An 18175-nucleotide genomic window follows, 5' to 3' on the forward strand; every position below is an offset into this window, starting at 1 on the left:
TGACTTAAGCTCTTTAATTGTTTTGTTATCAAGGTGTAGCAAAGTTTTCTAGCATGGACAGGTCCTGCTCAGCGTACAGAACAAAGAACATCTGAACTTGTCACTCTTTGCTAATCTGGCATTGTTTCTCTGTTTCTGCAACCATCATAAATTTTCACAGCCCAAGAGAGTTTTGATGCAAGTAAAGACCAGCAGATTTCTCTGTGATCTGTTTCCCTAAACAGATATAAATAAAAATCCACTGTATCCAACAGGCGGACCTCTTTAGCCATTTAAAAATAGAAAATGAGCATTTAGTCAATTTAAACCATGTATATATTTATTGCTTTTGATTGAGCTTAAGTCATGCACACAACTGCCCTTCAAAAAGTCAATATTTCTGGCCTTAAAATTGAAATGGCAGATTTTTGGAGGAATATGATTAACTGTTGTTGAAGTCTGTGAGAGTGTGGTCATTATGGAAGTTAATGGGTTGACCTACGCTACAGTATCTTTATGTTTTTCTGTTATAGGTGGTGTTCTATTGAAGAAAATTTTTATAAGCTATTTTGTTTAGAAATAGTGAAATTTGTAGAACGTACAAGCTTGGAAGTTTTCTTTTCTTACCAGTATTTCACCTGAAAATATGATATGTCATTGATCTAATAAGTTGCTTGAAATGTTGTCCTTTATTGTTGACAAGAAAGGAAAAAAAAAAGGGAGTGAGGGAACTCTCACTTCTTGTGTTTTTGTTTGTTTGGTGGCTAAAGGACAGCAATGGTAATTTGGAGTTGGCTGTGGCTTTCCTCACTGCGAAGAATGCCAAGGTGCCCCAGCAAGAGGAGGCAACTTACTATCAGACAGCACTTCCTGGAAATGACAGATACATCAGTGTGGGCAGCCAGGCAGACACGAGTAGGTATTTTTTCATTTCGTAAGGTCAGTTTAAAGGCAAGGAAACTAAAAACTTGCCTGTAAGATCACTGTTAATCTTGACTGATAATTCTTACTTAACACTTTTTAGAGTATTACTATCTTTCTTTACTTACTTCAACTTTTTTTTCCCCTTTTTTAAAATTTGAGCTATATTTTAAGTATTACCTTTAAATGTACTTATGGTACTGATCAGAGGGTGAGGGTGAATAACTAGGTTTTCAGTCTTTTTTTTTTTTTTCCTTCTCCCTTCCCCTCCCTGTTATAGGATTTATTTGTGGGTTTTGCATTACATAACTAAAGGCAATAGCTGGATAGCCTGACAGTCAAAAAAAATGTTTTTGAGAAGAGTCTATGAACGTGTGTCTTAATATACTTAAGAGTAGCTTCTCCCTAAAAGAGGTGACTTTGCCAGAGGGACAGGTGAGAGGTTAGCATTTTGTAGTGAAAGAGTAGGTGTTCAATATGTGAAATTAATATTAAAGTACTTAATTTAAAACAATTTTACCTAGTTGATATGGGAGGTCCCACAAACCTATATTTGTCTGAGTCTTGCAGGTTGAAATAAATATTGCAGATTGAAATACATACAATAAATAAATAAGGGAAATTAAAAAAATCAAAGGAAGTTTTGCAGATGGATTTTAAAAATTTGAGTTGCTTGATGCTGTATTTCCTTTCCAAGATTCTAAACCTCGTCATACAGTCTTTTTAGTTAAAATATATATTAATCCTTTGGCTATGTGTGGTGTATATGTAGCTTTTATGAAGTTAGCAGAATTACTTAGCTTCAGGCACAGCAGGATTTTTTCTTTTATTTCACTAATATTGGGTTGGCAATGGTGGCAGTATTGTAAAGAAGTTTACATAGAACTCATTGTCAATTATACAGTTATCCTTTTGTCTCTGACACCTCAAAATAAACAGCTTTAATTTTTTGTTTATATTTTTTTAATTGGGGATGAGTTTATACTTAACATCTCAGATCTGAAAACTGTGTTTTAATCATCTGCATTATGAGTATCCTTTATAAAATACATTGTGCACCATTATCGGTATTAGGGTTGTATTAATCCTCCACTTTTAGAAAGAAAACACATAAAAACCCACTACTTAGTTTTGTGACAAGAAATCGGCGTTGAGTAAGTGGAGACTACTTTCTACAAACTTACGCTTGCTGTTGTTATCCAGTAATGAAGATCTACTGTGGCAGTGGAATAGTAAGCTGGATTCTATTGCAGTCTGCGTTTAATTAGATTTATTATATTAATCCCATTAATAGAAGTGTTTAGTTTTGGCATCACTTAATGTGCTATGCAACCTTATTGAAGATACAAGGTGAGAGGGAAGAGTCATGCCTGCAGAGTCAACATTAACTGTGACTGATGGTCAAACTGGAAGGAGCAATTCTTCAGTTGCAAATCCCAAGCTGGATTTCAGGATCTTCTCTTTTCTAGAGAGCTGAAGGTAGACCTAAATTCTTTACAATTATATAGCACTCTAAGTCAGTAGTCAAGAAGTGACAACTGTTGTTGAAACATTAGACAGATGTTCTTGACAACTGTAATGTCTACTCAGCTCCTCACTGGCAAAAAAGATAAGAGCCCTTTGCCAACTTTTACTTTTTTAGTTAGACTGAAAGCCAGTTAGGAGATAAAGGCATCTTGGCCAACTGTTCCTCATGTTGGAGGGACCCCAGGGCAAGAACTAAACATCTACAGCAAAGCAAAAATCTAAACCAATCTGATCATAGAGCCCTCTCCTTCATCTGTAAGGCAGAGTTCTAGTAAAAGTTTCTTGCAGAAACCTGCAGTTCTCTCATTGTGATTTGCTTTTCCGCAATTATTTTGATTATGAATTTCAAAAATGCAATACATTTAAGGTGGACAAGTTTCATGACCATTCGTTGGTAAGTTCTATCACATTAGGGAGTCTCATGAAAGACAGTGGATGATTTGGGAGAAGAGAGTGGAAGGATGGGTATAGCTGGGAGAATATTCAGTAACAACAGCTTCAGTCTTCAGCTCTTCCTTCTCAAAACAATGCTATTACCACTTCTCCGCATCCATGTGCGGTTGCTGACAGTATCTTGCCTTTCAGATTTGACTCTCTTTTCCTAGTACACATAGGTATAATTGCATGAAAATAATTATAACTCGCCCTTACTGTTCCTTACTGCTGAACTATGTGTGTGCATTTGGAGCTTAGGAAGTTATGAGTCACCTGTGTTTGCAGTCCTACCAAGTTAGGTCATTCAAACTGAGGACGATACAGGAACAGATAAATAACAGAACTGTCTTTTATTCCGCACCCCCCCCCCCCCCAAAAAAAAAAAAAAAAAGGAAAGGGGGGGGGAACAAACAAACAAACCATCAGCCGCTTATCAAGGCTTTTGAATGTATGCTAGGTATAGCTAATGTATTCTGTGGGCTTGACTGATGACATTTCTTTGGAAAGGTTACTTAGTTAAGGGTTGAAATAAAAGTGTATATAACAGGAAATTATACCTTAACAATTAGTCCGGATTGTGATGCATTGGCTCTACCAATTATGACAGTGGTTGTTCAACTGTTTGAGCATGTAAATAGCATTCATTATGTTAGAAGGTATAAAGAAGCCCATATCCTGTTATTAGCAAATGTGGCATTTCAGCATTGGCAAGAAGTATACTAGAGCCTGCATAAAGATTTTGTCTCTTTAAAATCAGACTGACTTGCACAGTCAGTGTTACTCATGATACTTGCCTTTTTGCCTGTTCAAAACAGTATGTGCAAGCACCTGCAAGTACAGCATTTTCACGTCAAGTGATGCATGCTTTATTTGATCCCTATGCAAAGGTGGTACTACCCTTTTTTAAGATGTAATCTGTTAGCCAAAAGTGCTTAAATATTAGGGTTGCAATGTACAAGTGAACACTTTTTAATCTCAGATCACTTTAATGTTCTGCTTAGTTGCATAAATCCTAGGCACTGTATTTAAAGCAAAGCAAAAGTAGTAGTATAGTAGTATTTTACAATATTTTCAGTTTCTTGATATCTCTAGAGACTTTTTTATTTTTAATTTGCAATAGTTCAATGTATTTTTATCTATGGCTGCACAGCAGAACTATTGCATTTCCAAGCATCTATCCCTTTGCCTTCTCATTATTTGAGAAATTTGCAGAACCCAGGGTTAAAGGAAGCAGCAGAATAAAGAGAAGACGTGCTTTAGAAAAAGTGTTGTCTTTGAATAAAATAGCTGTCAAGACAAATTCTCTCCCACCCATATTTTGAAAATTCAAGAATTCTTTGTCACAAAACCTGAATTATTAGTCTTCAGAATTGCGCATTCCACAGCCAAGACAAAAGACCTGAAGTCCTTTTATAAGGACATACGTAAGTACAGTGTAGCTCTAGAATGCCACACGCACACGCACCATATAGGAAGTTGCAGAATTCATTTCTTCTGGGGATCTGACTTTTCATATCGTCATGTTCCTAGAGTTTAGGTCCTTTGCAGAGGTTTCAAAAAGTCGTTCAATCAACCCATTCCAACAAGGCATTCCTAACTGCACCTAAACTGATTTTTATATAACCTATTTTTTACAACTCTTCTGTTCCAAAGACACTGAAAAGTTTATAGAGCAGCTTGTTTTAGTGTTTCACTGATCATAATTTTTGACTCCTAATGTCTTATTTAAATTCCTTTTGCTTCAGGTTAAGCCCTTTACTCTTTGAGATATCCCACTTGGAGGTCAGCACAGTTCGTTCCTTTTGTCTGAGCTGAAATGTTGCATATCTGAAGATGGTGTATCATGATGTTCCCTCAGAGTTTTCCCAGTTCAAGAATAAAGAGCTTAAATTATTTCTAAGTCTTTGGCCACGTTTTCTGTACCTAGTGTCGTTTTTTTCCTCTCTAATTGTTCTGTGTTTTTCTTGATATGCAGTACTGAAAAGAAGAACCACACTGCAGCTGAGGTGTTTTGTGTTGTTTTTTTTTAAATCCATAAACAATCCTAATCTATCTAAACCTCTGTGTTTTATTTTGTCGCTATACTTCAGTGCAACGCTTCATATTTTCTTCAACACTGTGATGATGTGAATTACAAGTTGAATGTGGGTCTGCTGTAGCTCTTAGGTCCTTCTTGGTATGAGTCCTGGTCAGCCCCATTCTGTAGCCATGCATTTTATTGTTTCTGTGAGCAAAATTTGATACTAGTTCCTTCTGTCACATTACCCAGCTTGGATATCACTATGCCTCTTCATGATATTTCCTTCTATTTCAGCGATCATTTGTGTCATCTTCTATCCAGGTTCCTGGGAGTGTCTCCATCTTGATATGGCAGGGTCTCTTCTTCAAAATGTCAGGATTCTTGTACCTTGAGGCTCTCCTTTCATCTTACTGATTCACTTGTTCCTTTGTTCTATGGCTACATCCCTCCTTCCAATCCTTGCCAGTGTGAGAATCATCACTTCAACATGCTATCATCCTTACTCAGATAGCATGCATGGAGGGAGCACCTGAGATTAGGAATTTACTGTGAGATGCTGGTGCCTCATATTTGTTAGCTATTTCGTTAATAGGTGGGTTTCACCAGAACTGTTTGGGTTGGCTAAGCACCTGCTGGTATGCTCTGTGTTGTTTCCCCATCCAGTTTGAACTGAAATTGGCATATACAGCCAAATAAATTCCTTAAATCTTCACTTGGGAGCCTGAGTCCATCACAATGTTTAACATTGCAGAATAGGCCATAGAAAACAGCATCTTGCTTAGGTCTGCTTGTCATAAATAAAAATAATGTAATCTCAACTTTTTTTTTATTCTTATAATGTTGATGTTTTGAAATTGGAGTCTTGCTGCTGGATTTCCATACTTGGCACCTGTCTGTTGAACCCAGTAGGCCTGCCCCTTCATTTTTCCCTCCCTGTGCCAGCAGTTGCATCACAGTGTTTGTTTATTGCTTGTCCTTGGGTTTAATTACTACTCCAGATCTTTCCCTCATGCTGAGATTACCAGCCTACGTAAGTTTGAAGATTTTACTCTCTGCCTTGTCCTGGTACAAGTAACAAGTCGACAAGACAATAATTACTTTGATGACTTAGGCAATTACCAAAGTAATTCCTAAGTAAACAGACTGATAAGAAGTATATAAGAAAAGAAGATATATTAATGTATATGTGTGTATTTATTACATGTATTAGTGTATTTATCACAAATTTCAACATACAACTAAAAGTTGCTTGTAAGATAATTACAAATGATATCTAACTCTGGACCTTATATACAAGAAGTGTGCATTATTATACAATAACATTATGAAACAAAAACACCGCTGTAAGTAAAACAGCTTATTAATTCTGCATACTAACTTTGTTTGAATAAACATTATGAATGCACTAAGTCATACTATTTGGATGGGCAATTTTTCCTTTCATAAAGATTGTTTTCAGAAGCAAACTTTTTTTCATTTGCTTTGTAGTCACGGCTTAGTTAAGAACATGTTTACATTTTTGAAGATTGTGATTTATAATGAGTACTACCTTTATAAGTATAAGCCACTGTGAACTAAAGTGTTCTTTGGCCTAAATGAGAGCCATATAGCAAAGTCAGGTTAAAAGCTAGGTGACTATAAATTTGGCATTTTTCTTTATACCTTTATGAAATAAAGGTATACCTTCAGCTCTACCACAGCACACTTGCATATATGTCTGATAAGTACTTTGGATAGAAGTCAGCTTTTTTCAAGTTTACTCCTTGAACACAGAAATCAGTTGGTCAGATAGGAAACCTAAGTAGAACAGCACACAAATTAATTCCACTGCTAGTTATTATAGAATAGATACTGCCATTGGTTTGCGTTAACATTACACACTTGAAATAAGTATTTAAAAATACATGCTAAGATTGAATTTATTAATAACTATGAGAAATCAAAATGATTACACACATAAGTTAACTGCTGAAAATTGGACATCTTTTCACTAAAAAAAATCCCTGCATAAGAATTTACAATACATAAGGCTATTTAAGTAACAACAACAAACTTGCATGAATATCAGTTATTATAACTACATTTGTATAATCTATAAGCAGCTGACAGGGATGCAAACTATGCAGATATGTAAGCTGTTCTTTGAAATGTGTTTTATTTATGTTACAGAAGAGTTTAGTCTCAGACTGTTCCCCTTCTATTAGGACTTCTGCTGAGATCTCCTCTTTACGCTTAGGATTCAAGCCATACCTGAGCTGTGGCAGCTGAATGAGTTACTGTATCAGCAGAAATGCTGAAGAACATCTTAGACATGCTCTAAGTACAGCAAACGAACTAAAATACATTAGTATAAATCCTCAAAACAATTTATTTTACATTTGCTACAGATGAAGAGCTTACATGGAACAGTTTACCAGTGATCATCAGATATTTCAAAGTTTATTTTTCTGACATAAGTTATTGTAGGTGAAACCTATGTGATATACATTAATTGCACTGATCACATGTGGTGGTAGTATCTGGCAGCAGGTCTTCACCATATTGTCCTTTTTTTGGTGCAAATCAGGAACAATATGTATGCAAAAACAGCATTTCTAGAGAGAATGTTATAATGCCTATTCTAATACCTGCATGACAAAAGAAACTATTCTGTTAACTTGCTTTCTGAAAGGAAGTGGAAGTCAAGGATTTGGGGTTTTAATACTAAAATGATGTAATCACTGGTAATAAAGTTCTGAACACATAGGGTAGTGCAATAGATTAACAAAGATCAAGGGTCTGGAGAGATGCAAAGAAATTGAATAATTTAATGAAAGTGTGAGTTGGATTTGACCTTGATATTCTGTGTTGGTTTGTATGACAGTGGGAGCTTTTGTTCAACGTATGATTTTCAGCTATGAATTGTTTTCTGGAAAATATTCCCCATCTAACTTTCTTCTTTATCATTTTATGAGAGTTTCATCACTCTTCCCTTAAAAGAGACTAGCTAAAGTAATCTTCCCCTCTGTAAGTAGTTGGTCAGAGTAATCTCATACTTGACCGGCAGCATGTATGGTTAGTGGATAGAGGATTGTTTTATGTTCAGTTGAGACCACCATTACTCCTTTCAGAAAAACATGTCCTCTCCAGTGTGGGACTGGACTCCAGTTTTGTGGGATTACCTGCGAGTGGGTAGAAAATACAACATAAGCAATGCATTTTAGAGCGTAACAGGCAGTATGTGTAGTAACAGGATACTATCACTGCTGTGACCCTTATACCCTTGTTCCTGTTCACAGATTGTAGAACAAAGCCATGCTTGTACGTGACCCAGGTCGAGGTATTATTTTAGCCTGAATTATATTGTTCTCAACATGACAGCTTGTATATCAAAAGTCCTGTGGGTGTGACCTCTGCTGACAGTTCTTGTAATTACTGTACAACTTTTGAAAGAGAAATTCAGGCATCTAGAGCTGAAGTATCCTTTCGACACACTTGAATATCTGAGCTGACTGTAAAAAAACACAATAATTAAATGATGAAGTGCTGCTTTTGTGGTCATAGTGTTTTCTCATACTTTCAGATCATGACAGATTTCACAGTTTGTTTTGCAGGTAAGAGTGCTTCCATTAGAAGCTCACTGGGGGAAGAAAGGCCTTAGCTGAAAACTAATTCTTGAAGATGCTAGTGTTAACGGAAAAGTTTCCTTTTCAACTTCTCTTTAGTTTCAGGTTTTTGTGTGGATGAGCCATTCTGTTTTCTGTTAACACATAGTTATGGCAATGATTTTTGTATCATGAGTTCGTTGTGAGAAGCATCAGAGACAAGTAAGCTCAGGGGAACAGTGTAAGCTGTCTCTACAGCAGGTTAGCCCATCCAGGAGAAAAGTTGGAATCTAAACAGAGAAGCTCTTTGGGAATGAGTTCATCTCCTTTTGTGAGAAGTCAAGTTTGAATTTGTTTCTTTTCCTCCTGGAGCCTTTTAACTTCTAACATTCAAAGCCTAGGCTGGAGAGTAATCCCTTCCATAGCTCTTTGCATAAACTTTGGCCTTTGAGGAGAGAGAAGGAAACCAGCTCTGTGTGTGTGTATCTGTCTGCCATTGCTCTTGAAAGTCACTTTTGCACCTTCCTTCTCTTTCTGTCTGGCTGACTTGCAAATTGAGATTTTTGGCTGTTGAAATCATGATGACCAATGACCTTGGTTTTTCTGAAGGCCTCATACAGCTGACAGGCTTTCCTGTCGGCCCTGACTGCTCTGGGAAGTGGGTCAGAGCCCACCTGGGGAACACCTGGTTTAGTGGTGTGCAGTGGATGATAGTGGTCCTTTTTATTCAGGTGGGGGAGAGCGAGCAGTTGCCACACTTGGGAAACAGGGAGATGTGCAGAGGATGCATCTGATTCTTTAGATAATCAGGACTGGAGAGCAAGTAAGACTAGCGTTTTCATTTTATTACCTGGTTAGTATCCCATCCAGCATTCCCTACTTGTCCAAGTATGAATCCTTATTTTGACTTCACTATTTACTTTCTTAATTTTCCTGTTGAGAGGGGATACTTTTGGCAGACAGCAATTTAATTTAAGTATGTTCAGACAATGAATACAGAGACAGAATGGAAAAAGAATTATGTTAAGAAAGGAACTCTCCCACATGCAATGAAACTGTGTAAAAGTTCCCATGTACAGAAACACTTGTTGAATTTGGGACTTCTGCCTCTATTTTGGGAAAGCACAACACATATTCTTCCATGAGAAGGAAAAAATAACTGTGCTCAGTTCAGGTACCATATTTAAGAGAAGGTTGTTTCCTCCTCACATACCCTGGGAGCAGTGGTAGCTGAAGTAATACACCTAGGTGCATTTCTTTGAAAGGGCTTTCAGAAACAACAGATGTTTAAACTTATCCCATAGCTTTGTGATACATAAGACCATGGGGAGCAAGGAAGACTGTTGGCTGTCATATCTTAACAAGAGCAAGCTGCTGAGGTTTTATTTGGCTTCAAGATGGAAGGGATCAGTTAGCACAGTTAGTTGTTGGAAGAGAGCAAGCCACAAGAGGGATGGACTTGAATGCAGCTTAGAAGTCTTTGGGGGTTCTGTCTCCTCTACAGTAAGACTTGCCTTTCCTTCTGTTTCACTTTTAATTTTGAGAAAGATAGTTTTGCTTTTCAGATGTGATTGATCTCACTGGAGATGATAAAGATGATCTTCAGAGGGCAATTGCCTTGAGTTTGGAGGAATCAAACAGGGCATTCAGGGAGACTGGAATAACAGATGAGGAACAAGCCATTAGCAGGTAAACAAACAACTTATATAAAGCAGAAATTAAAGAGTTGGAGATTGGCCTGTATTGCATTTTATTATTTTTAATTTAACAAAGAATAACTTGTTTGTTTTCACTTGTGCTACTTATATGCCTGGCTTCAGGATGTTGCTTTAATATATTGTATGTTCTACACTGGAAAATAGTCTATTATGTGTGGGCTAGGAGTTAATAGTATGTTTCATGTTGATGTATTTGTTTAAATATTGAGGAAGTGAAAAGAGACAGAGGATATATGGTCGTATTTAAATAGGACCTAAAACTAAAAGTTTCTCTTTTGTATCAAGTAAAAAAGCAATGAAAGAAAAAAAGCTAATTATTTATCCTGTTTTTTTTTTTACACTGCTCATTTTACAGTAACATTTTCTTACCTCTGTGATAAGGCTGAGACTGGGGGAGGGGGTGGTGATGCTATAACTTGAGTATACTAAGAGCAGCTGCTATATTTTAGCTGATTAAGTATGTAATAACCTATTTAACAATAAACCTATTTAACATGTAGGACTTATAAACATTGCTTGAAGTTAACTTATTGGTTTACAATTTTATGAACTTAACTTCCACAGCTTGGGGGTGATAAGAGTCTGTAAGTTAACCTTGATCAGATTTTACAATACCTTTGTATAGTGTATATTTGTATGTAAATATAAATATAGTTATGAAACATTTGAGACTTGAAATAAGCCTGGATGTAGAGCTGTGTGGGAGCGGTTTTTTCATCTGTGACTGGCCTTGTTCCAGGGAAGAAGGGCAATGGTTTGATCCTTGGATTGGAAGGTGAAGTACTGCCTGCTTGCAAAAAAAAAAAAAAAAATTAAAAAAAAAAAAATAATATATATATATATATATACTTTAGGTGGGAGAGATTCATCTCAATAATTCTTTAATTCTTTTCCTCAGTGCACTGTATTTGGCAGATGTAATGGCTTATCCATTTAAGTCCCATTTGAAGAATATGGCCAGTGCTACTTTATCCACAGTAACTTTCTTTTTACTTTATTAAAGCAAATGTACTAATTGTGAGAATCAACATTCCAACAAAGTGTGCCCCCTCACCCACGCCCCCCCCAGTCTTTGTGGGGAAAAAAAGACACATCTAGTTCAGCATAATGTATTTTAGGAAAGAAAGGTGGGGTGAGAGAGAGAGATTTAGATTCTTATTAATAATTGGAAGAAGATTTTTAAGTTCCCCCCCACCCCCCCACCTCAAGACCTCAGGATATGTGTGTATTCAAGATTATTGTAAAAGTTCTCTCCAGTTTTGGTTCAGAAGTTCAGCTCTTGTGTGTTCCTTTTTGAAGGACAGAGTCCTTCAAAACAGAGTCAGGACCCCCCCCCCCCCCCCGCATTTTTTTTTTCCTCCTCAGGCTTTTAATTGCTTCTGCTGCACTTGCTTCTTGTGAGCCTTGAAGGTCTAGGTTTGTCCTGTAGCCTTTGTTTTTCACTTCTCAGACTGAAAAGCTCGTTTTAATCTTACCCATTTAGCTCATAACTAAATATTTGATATAAGTTATGGTGTAACTTTTTCTGGTTGCAGAAGATAGTGAAGTAGTGTGCCACTTCTTTCCATATGTAACATGTACAAGAGCATGTAACACCGTTTGGTAATATACAGAGAAAAATGTTGGTATTTTGTTTCAATGAAACTGTTAGGTATATTTGATGGCAAAATTACACACAACAGCATGGGCCAATTTAAGAGCTTGCTGCTACCAAGGGGGATATGGCAAACCCTCTATAACACATCTTCTGTAGTACTCTTTGGAGCATTTGTTGCACCAGTCCAGCTCCAAAGCCATACAAGAATATTCAAAAACAGATCCAAAGCATGTCGTGGCACAAGAAAAAGGATGGGACTTCATTTTTGAATGGAGGCAGAGAAGACTGAGAATCCTGGGATTTTGGCAGCGTTGAGGTATCACATGAACTCAGTTACATATCAAGATACGCCCTGAGTTGATGGCAAATTATGTCTGAGTTGTACAAATACAGGAAATGCAGAATTCTTGCTCTGAGCCATTCAATCAGTTTCTTGAAGGGCAGGACTTCAGACTATTTAAAAAAATTTTGTAGTTAACACCCTGTAGAAGAATGTTGGCATTCCAATAGGAATCACAGTATCTCTGTAGGACTTCTAAAAACAAGTAGAGCAGTGTGGTTGTAAACAGGTCAAGCTGCACCCATTTACTATTGTTTTTTTTTAAGTTAAATAAGAAGCAGAAATCAAATAGGAACTCAGAGATAAATACATTGAGGATGGAATCTTGCATTTTTAATAATGTAGGACTTGTGCATATTTAAATAATCTTTGGTTTGTAGGTAATTTTTTCCGAAGGTATTCATACTAGTTTGGAATCTAACTTGCACTGATTTTGTTAACATTTCCAAGGGAGCATTAATGGAATTTATTGACTTGTGTAATTAATGTTGTAATGCACGTAGAATTTGTCTTCCTGGATGTAATTGCCTTGTGCTGCTTAATGGGGACAGATCTGATTACTATGTAAGTATTAAGAGGAGCGTAGCTGAAATGTCCGACTGTCAAAACTGAGCATCTTGTACGTGGCATGTTGAAAACTTTTTACTGTTCCCTCTTTAAATCTCCAAGGGAATTTTGTATGTTCAGTATTTACTAATATGAAAAATCTTCTCCCATCTATATAATATTTCATGTATTGAATGAGAATGAGGCTGGCCAGATAGGGCTTCACTAGGGAAACTAGCACAATGACTAAAGGAAGAAATTAGCTGACAGGAACATTGTACCTAGAGTAGTGGCCATGTTAAAATGAAAGCCCATAGTATAAGTGCATAAGGAAGTGCACAACCCCTGGGCATTTTATTTATTTATTTTTACATGGTCATTGAACCTGTTGGGGACTCTGCACTGTTGTTAAGCATTGTCTGTGTGGAGAAAAGGTGAAATTGGGGAGGGGTGTAGGGTTGGCGTTACCCCGGGCTGTCCAGCTATAAGGCAGTCACAGTGTAAAGACCTTGTCTTGTTCTTTTTGTTGAGTAGACTGCCAAAGTGGGCTTTTCTTCAGCATGTTTAGTGGGCTTCCTCAAAATAGTTTGGCTGCACTTTTTTGCTGCAGACTCGTTTTGCCTTATTTTTTTTCTCTTTTTTTTTTTCTTTTTTTGGTTAATCCCATGCAAGCAGCTCTGAAAAGCTGCTTAGCTATGCCCAGCTTGCTGTTGCAAGAAATAAAACACTGCTTTCAAGTCCCATTGCCAAGCCTGGCATTAAATAACCCTCATTTAAAAGTTACCCTCTGAACAAGATTCCAAAACTTGGAGGTGGGGAAGCCTTTGGCCGCATGAGGCTAGGGACATGCCATGCGCTGCACATAGCTGATGGTTTTGCTGCTAGTGACAGCTGCTGTGGGCTCTGATGGTCACGAAGAGGGTATTTCAGCTGCTTATTCAGGATTGCTAAATTCTTGTACTAACTTTCTGAAAAGATACTCATTTTGTTCAAGAACAATGCATGGATGGGCAAGATACTTTGTCAAGGTAGTATCGCAAATCAGGACTTCGTTGTTTGAGTTGTAGTGAATGTTATACTATAACAGAAGAGGCATTCTTGATATACTGGAAAATGCATTTATATAGCTTTTAAGCTGATCACTAGATTCTAGTTTAATGTGCTCACTTTTCTTTCAGTTTGCATCACAACTATCATTGTGGCTGAAAATGAATTCGGCATACAGAGTGTGCATGTTCTCTCTGAGGACAAATCGTGATTTTTTCCTTATTTTTACTTACAACATTAAGTTCTGAGAATCAAATACATCAATCAATACAGACATGAAAACTGATCTGAGGTGGAGCTGGAAATGAGGAAATGTCTCAATTGCTTAAAAAAAAAGAAACAAAACACAAAAACAAATATAATAAAAATTTTACTATGCAATTAAATTGGTAAATGACCTTACTCTTGAGGTCTGTAAACACTTTTGATTTGAGAATATGTATTTTCTGAACTTGAATCTTGAAATATCTTGAAAGATTCTTGAGGTTGGGGGAAAAAAAAGTTCGTTTCCATGGAACAAAAGTAGTAGGGAGTGGGTACTGTAGTCCTGTTACAAAATTATTCTAAATTCATTTCAGTCTGTCAGTCTTCTAGTCAGTTTTAAAGATCCCTCCAGTTTAGTTTAAACGAGTTTAGATAAATCTTCCTGAAAGAGAAAACGTTTAAAATAAGTATAACATTTGTTTTGAATTGATTTTAGTGTCCTCATCAAATCACTTTTATTCTCAATGCAGAGATGCACTGTACTTCTAACACTTTTGAAGGATTGTGTCAGGGAGAAGGGAGAAGAATCTAAGTGATTCTTTACATTTTGGTCTTTATCTGTCAAAAACTAAATATCAGAAATTGACTAGTCCCAAGGAAATGCCAAGTTTGAAATTCTGCCAAGTTTTATTGATACAGAGTTGATGTTTATACCAAATAGGGTCTTAAATTCTGAATTTTTCTTTTTTTCCAATATACATAGCAATAACAAATAAGTATGTTCCCCAAATCCTTTGATGTACTGTTCACATAAAGCTTCATAATTTTGTTATGTCTTATAATGCATCCCTTGCTAATTTGACAAAAGCATAGTTCAAAACAACAACAACAAAAAAAAAAACAAAATCAAACAAACAAAAAAAAAGAAGAGGAAACTGGTGAATACATTGTGTGCTTTTTTTTCTTGCTACTTTGTGAGGTTTTTTTTTTTTCTTTAATATTTATTTATTTTGAATAAGGTGTTCAAATTTTGTCCTTTAGGAACTCCATTTATAGACCAGCCTAAACCTGCTCTTCTTTAATGTTTAGTGAACCTAAGGGGGCAACCTTTCAAGCTGCATAGACCAACCATTTAGATGCTTGTCATGCAGCTCCTGAAATGCTGTGCTTGATGAACTTAGAAGTTCAACAGCAGCTCAGTCTTTTGTATAATAGTTGGACTGGATGTTTGGGGGTGGTAGCAGTTGTGCACGTGCCAGGCAACTTAGCTTATTAGTTAGTCATTGCTTTATGACCTGGCTGTATCCATCTCTGCCTTTCTATTTAGAATATGTAGCTACCACAAATTACCTTTAAGGTGTGCTTTGTCACCAGGCTGAGGATATGTGACATAAAAATACTGTAGTAAGTGAAGCTTGAGCTTGGGAACATAACACTTATCAGACCATAAAGTCATGTGAAATATGGATGTTTGGCAAAGATATCATAGGAAAAGTTTCCTGCAAAGAGTAAGGTCATTGATGCATACAATTAACTTGTTGGATGACATTCTAAAAATTGTGGGGAGATATCTTTCTGTGGCTCATAAAGTTCTGTTGCTACGTAATGCAATTAGTACCTTGTTATAAGATGAAAAAAAAGGAAATTAAAAAAGCTTGCCCATTTTTGAAATTTACCTAGATAGCTTTTGTTTCCTATCAGTAAAATAAATATTGGTGACTTTGTGTTTTATATACCAATGAAAGCATTTGTAGATGGAAGTGCTAAGCTAATAGAGCTGCCTAAAAGTTCTTCTTGTCCATCGTATTAAATATAATTCTTAAATAATTAATGACTTATAGACATGGTTATCATATTTATAGCTCTTATAGGAGGTTCACTCACTCACTGATATTATTTTCCAAAAGATAACAGAGTTACTGTAATATAACTAACTGTAAAATGGCGTCTTGTTTTTGAAGATGTATTATTGCATGTAAATCCACTTTAAAACTGAGTTCAGCAGCAATAAGTTATCAAATGATGCAATTAAAATGTCTGATTTAGTATCTGAAAGTGTTTTAGTATGTCTTTTTTTTCTTTGGCTTACTTTTTTCCCCTTCCTTCTATTCCCAAAGAGTTCTAGAAGCCAGTATTGCAGAAAATAAAGCAAGTTTAAAGAGGACGCATCCAGAGGTATGGAGTGACTCTCCAAACCCTTATGATCGAAAACGGCAAGACAACTGTCCAGTAGGATTAAAGAATGTTGGAAACACATGCTGGTTCAGTGCTGTCATTCAGGTAAGCACCATCTTTCATTAGCTGTGAATGTTCTTCATTTTATTTAATTTTATTTAATGCAAGGTAAGTTATCTTAAGTGGATAAGATGTCTGTTTTCCTTGGAAGTTTAGGGCATTGAATGAGACATATTTGAGTGTTACTTTATTTACTGCAAATCTTAACTTGCTTGTGTATATATCTGAAGATTATAAAGTACTATAGCATAACTAAGTGAAGCTTCAAAATGGTGTCTTTTTCTTGTTGAAGACAAGGAGTCTCTGATGATTCTGAGTGCCTGCAGCTCATGCTGACATCAGTGATGACTGTGGATGCATAGAAACTTGAAAATTGGAGTAGGGATGAGAAATAGACTTTTTGTATTAAAAAAAAATGTGCAAATGACTGGAAGGCAGTGGCTGACTATGTAGGTAAAGGAAATGAGACATCCTGTCATGGAGTGCTCACTAGAATAGCTATGTGGAGATATGTGGCTGAGTAGGGCAAAAGAAGAAATAACTGGTAGAGAATAAACCTTGAGAAGCAGGAAAGTGAAGGTGATATGAAGGTGAAAGTGAAAGATATGGATAAAGTTGCATCTGTTTTAGACTATGTTACTTATTACAGCCTGTATGTGTGCTCTTAGGCTGTGTTTGTATATATACAGCTGATTGCTGACTTACAATAATTGTTGAGCTCTACCTATATGTCGAATTCCTATTTCATTTAATTAGAAACCACCTTTTTTTTTAAGATAGATTTAGTAGGAAGATGAGTACAGATACTGCAACTTGTCTGGTGGAATCTAATGTTCTACTATCAGTCATTCATTGTATAATTATGAATCCATCTCTTAAAAGTTTGTTAGTTGTGATTGTTAAATCTGTATGTGTTTCTGTAGTTACCTTCAAAATCATCCAAACCCACAGATAACTGTGGCTAAATCTGCAATACGGTAGGATTTTTTAAAATAGATTTTAAAATTTATTTACAAGAACCAAATTCAGTATATTGCAACTTTTCATAGTCTGCAATTTTCAGAGGGATAAAATATTTAATACCCATTTTCAGCAAATTACTGTCAGGCTGAAGAACTTCAGACAAAAAATATTGTTACTTTCATAATGATCGGTGTTATACTTTGGCAAAGTCCATGTAGATCAATGTTCTGCCTAACAATTTCCAAAAATGGATGCTTGCAGAGAAATACAAAGTATACACGATACTGCTCTGTTTAAAAAACACTCCCAAGCTTTCAAGTACTTTTGTCTTGGGGCGGTGGTTCTTGATTGTTTGCAGCTTTAGTTGGTAATCCCCACTAGACTTCTCTTTTGTGCCCTCATCTCCCTTGAACCTTGCCATCTTCTTCTGTTCACAGGGTCCTTTGTGTAGGGGTTCCATAGTTCTGCTTCCTGTTGTGTGAAAAATCACCTCAATTTTGTTTTTGAATCTGACTCCCACTAGCTTTTTCTGGTAGCTTTCATGTCAACTGGTTGACAAGACAGTTAAAAGGTGATTGCTGTTACATTTCTGGAGACTTCTGTCATGTTTCTCTTTCTACAAGTTGGTGGTGTCTTTTTTCCAAGCTGATTACTGAGTAGCTGCTTATATAGGACCTGATCTAACCTCTGATCAGCCTTCTTGTCATCCTCCAGATCTTTTCTAGCTCTAGTAGCTTTTTAGTTGAAGAACCAGGAAAGTTCTTAAGGTGTGGGTGAGTAATGAGTTTATGGAGTGGTGCAATGGACAGATAAAGGCTTTTCAGGAAAGAAAGCAGGGATAATGAGGCAGAACATTGTGAAAAAGCAGTTCAAATGTATGCAGTGCTCATGTGGGGTGATGAATTTGTTAAGATGAGAGTTTGTTGGTCAGGATCAGAGGAGAGGCTCATAAAGATGACACTGTTTAGTCTGTTATAGACCACCTGACCTGGATCAGGATGTGAAGAAAACCTTCTTTAAAGGCAAGGAAGATCTGTAAGTAGAGGTGGACTACTCAGG

At 36.5% G+C, this 18175-nt stretch overlaps 1 protein-coding gene across 4 annotated transcripts in view; it reads left to right on the plus strand.

The window, feature by feature from the left end:
• Positions 1–18175, plus strand: part of USP25 (ubiquitin specific peptidase 25) — a 93842-nt gene that overhangs the window by 22477 nt on the left and 53190 nt on the right. For 3 of the 4 annotated variants that reach the window (XM_048079959.2, XM_048079960.2, XM_048079961.2), the window contains 3 exons: positions 750–894; positions 10032–10155; positions 16036–16198. In XM_048079959.2, the coding sequence (XP_047935916.1) occupies positions 750–894; positions 10032–10155; positions 16036–16198 (432 nt within the window). Of the gene's footprint in view, positions 1–749; positions 895–10031; positions 10156–16035; positions 16199–18175 lie in introns of those variants that run through there. The other variant, XM_066977468.1, reaches the window with a different exon arrangement.

Source organism: Anser cygnoides, chromosome 1 (assembly GCF_040182565.1).
Source record: "Anser cygnoides isolate HZ-2024a breed goose chromosome 1, Taihu_goose_T2T_genome, whole genome shotgun sequence".
NCBI classification, from domain to species: Eukaryota; Metazoa; Chordata; class Aves; order Anseriformes; family Anatidae; genus Anser; species Anser cygnoides.